The sequence below is a fragment of the Eurypyga helias genome, unplaced genomic scaffold (genome assembly GCF_000690775.1).
Source record: "Eurypyga helias isolate BGI_N326 unplaced genomic scaffold, ASM69077v1 scaffold30339, whole genome shotgun sequence".
In the NCBI taxonomy this organism is placed as follows: domain Eukaryota; kingdom Metazoa; phylum Chordata; class Aves; order Eurypygiformes; family Eurypygidae; genus Eurypyga; species Eurypyga helias.
Genome location: NW_010270556.1, coordinates 1 through 581, shown reverse-complemented (window position 1 = coordinate 581; position 581 = coordinate 1). Strand labels below are relative to the sequence as shown.

The following is a 581-nucleotide window of genomic DNA, read 5'->3' as shown; positions in this document are numbered from 1 at the left end:
GACACAGGCTGCCAAGACCCCCGCGCCAGCCACCTCCCCTGGCTGAGCCAGTCGGCAGATTCCGACCCCTCGGCAAGTCACCTGTGCCATAGCCATGCGCTGAGCGGGAGAAGGCAAGCTCCGATTCGCAGGTGGCTTTACGGGGTCGGGATCAGCCCTCCGTACTTACTTTAAGCTCTTCTAGGCTGAAGCCTCTGCCGGCACGAACTTTTTTGTGGTATCTGATCGTAGGGCACCTCACTATAGGCCGGATGGGCCCAGCCACGGGACGGGGAGCGATGCGGCGAGCCTTCGCCTGGCGGGCTTTCCTCCTGGAAGGTCCAAGGGGACAGCAATCAGGAACACCGCATCTCTGCCAGACATGCCACCGCCAGGCAGCCAGCTGACCGCTCTTGGCAGTCTTCTGTCACACGGGGATCGCCCAGGAACCAACAGAATGCCGGCCTAGAGCTCAGACAGGGGGACGCCCGCTTCTACAAACAGCCGCAGTCATCAGATAGACAAGGGTTCAAGGGAATCATCAACGGGGTACAGCGATTCCGGAGATTTCTCATCATTTGACCGCAGCTGGAAGGGCACAC

At 60.6% G+C, this 581-nt stretch overlaps 1 protein-coding gene across 1 annotated transcript in view; it reads right to left on the bottom strand.

Moving 5' to 3' along the window:
* RPL13 (ribosomal protein L13) overlaps positions 1 to 311 on the bottom strand; it is a gene marked incomplete at both ends in the record, with an annotated part of 3,669 nt that extends 3,358 nt beyond the window's left edge. Inside the window, one exon of the mRNA XM_010158501.1 lies at positions 170 to 311. Coding sequence (XP_010156803.1) covers positions 170 to 311 — 142 coding nt within the window. The remainder of the gene's footprint in view (positions 1 to 169) is intronic.
* Between the last annotated feature and the right edge of the window lie 270 nt (positions 312 to 581).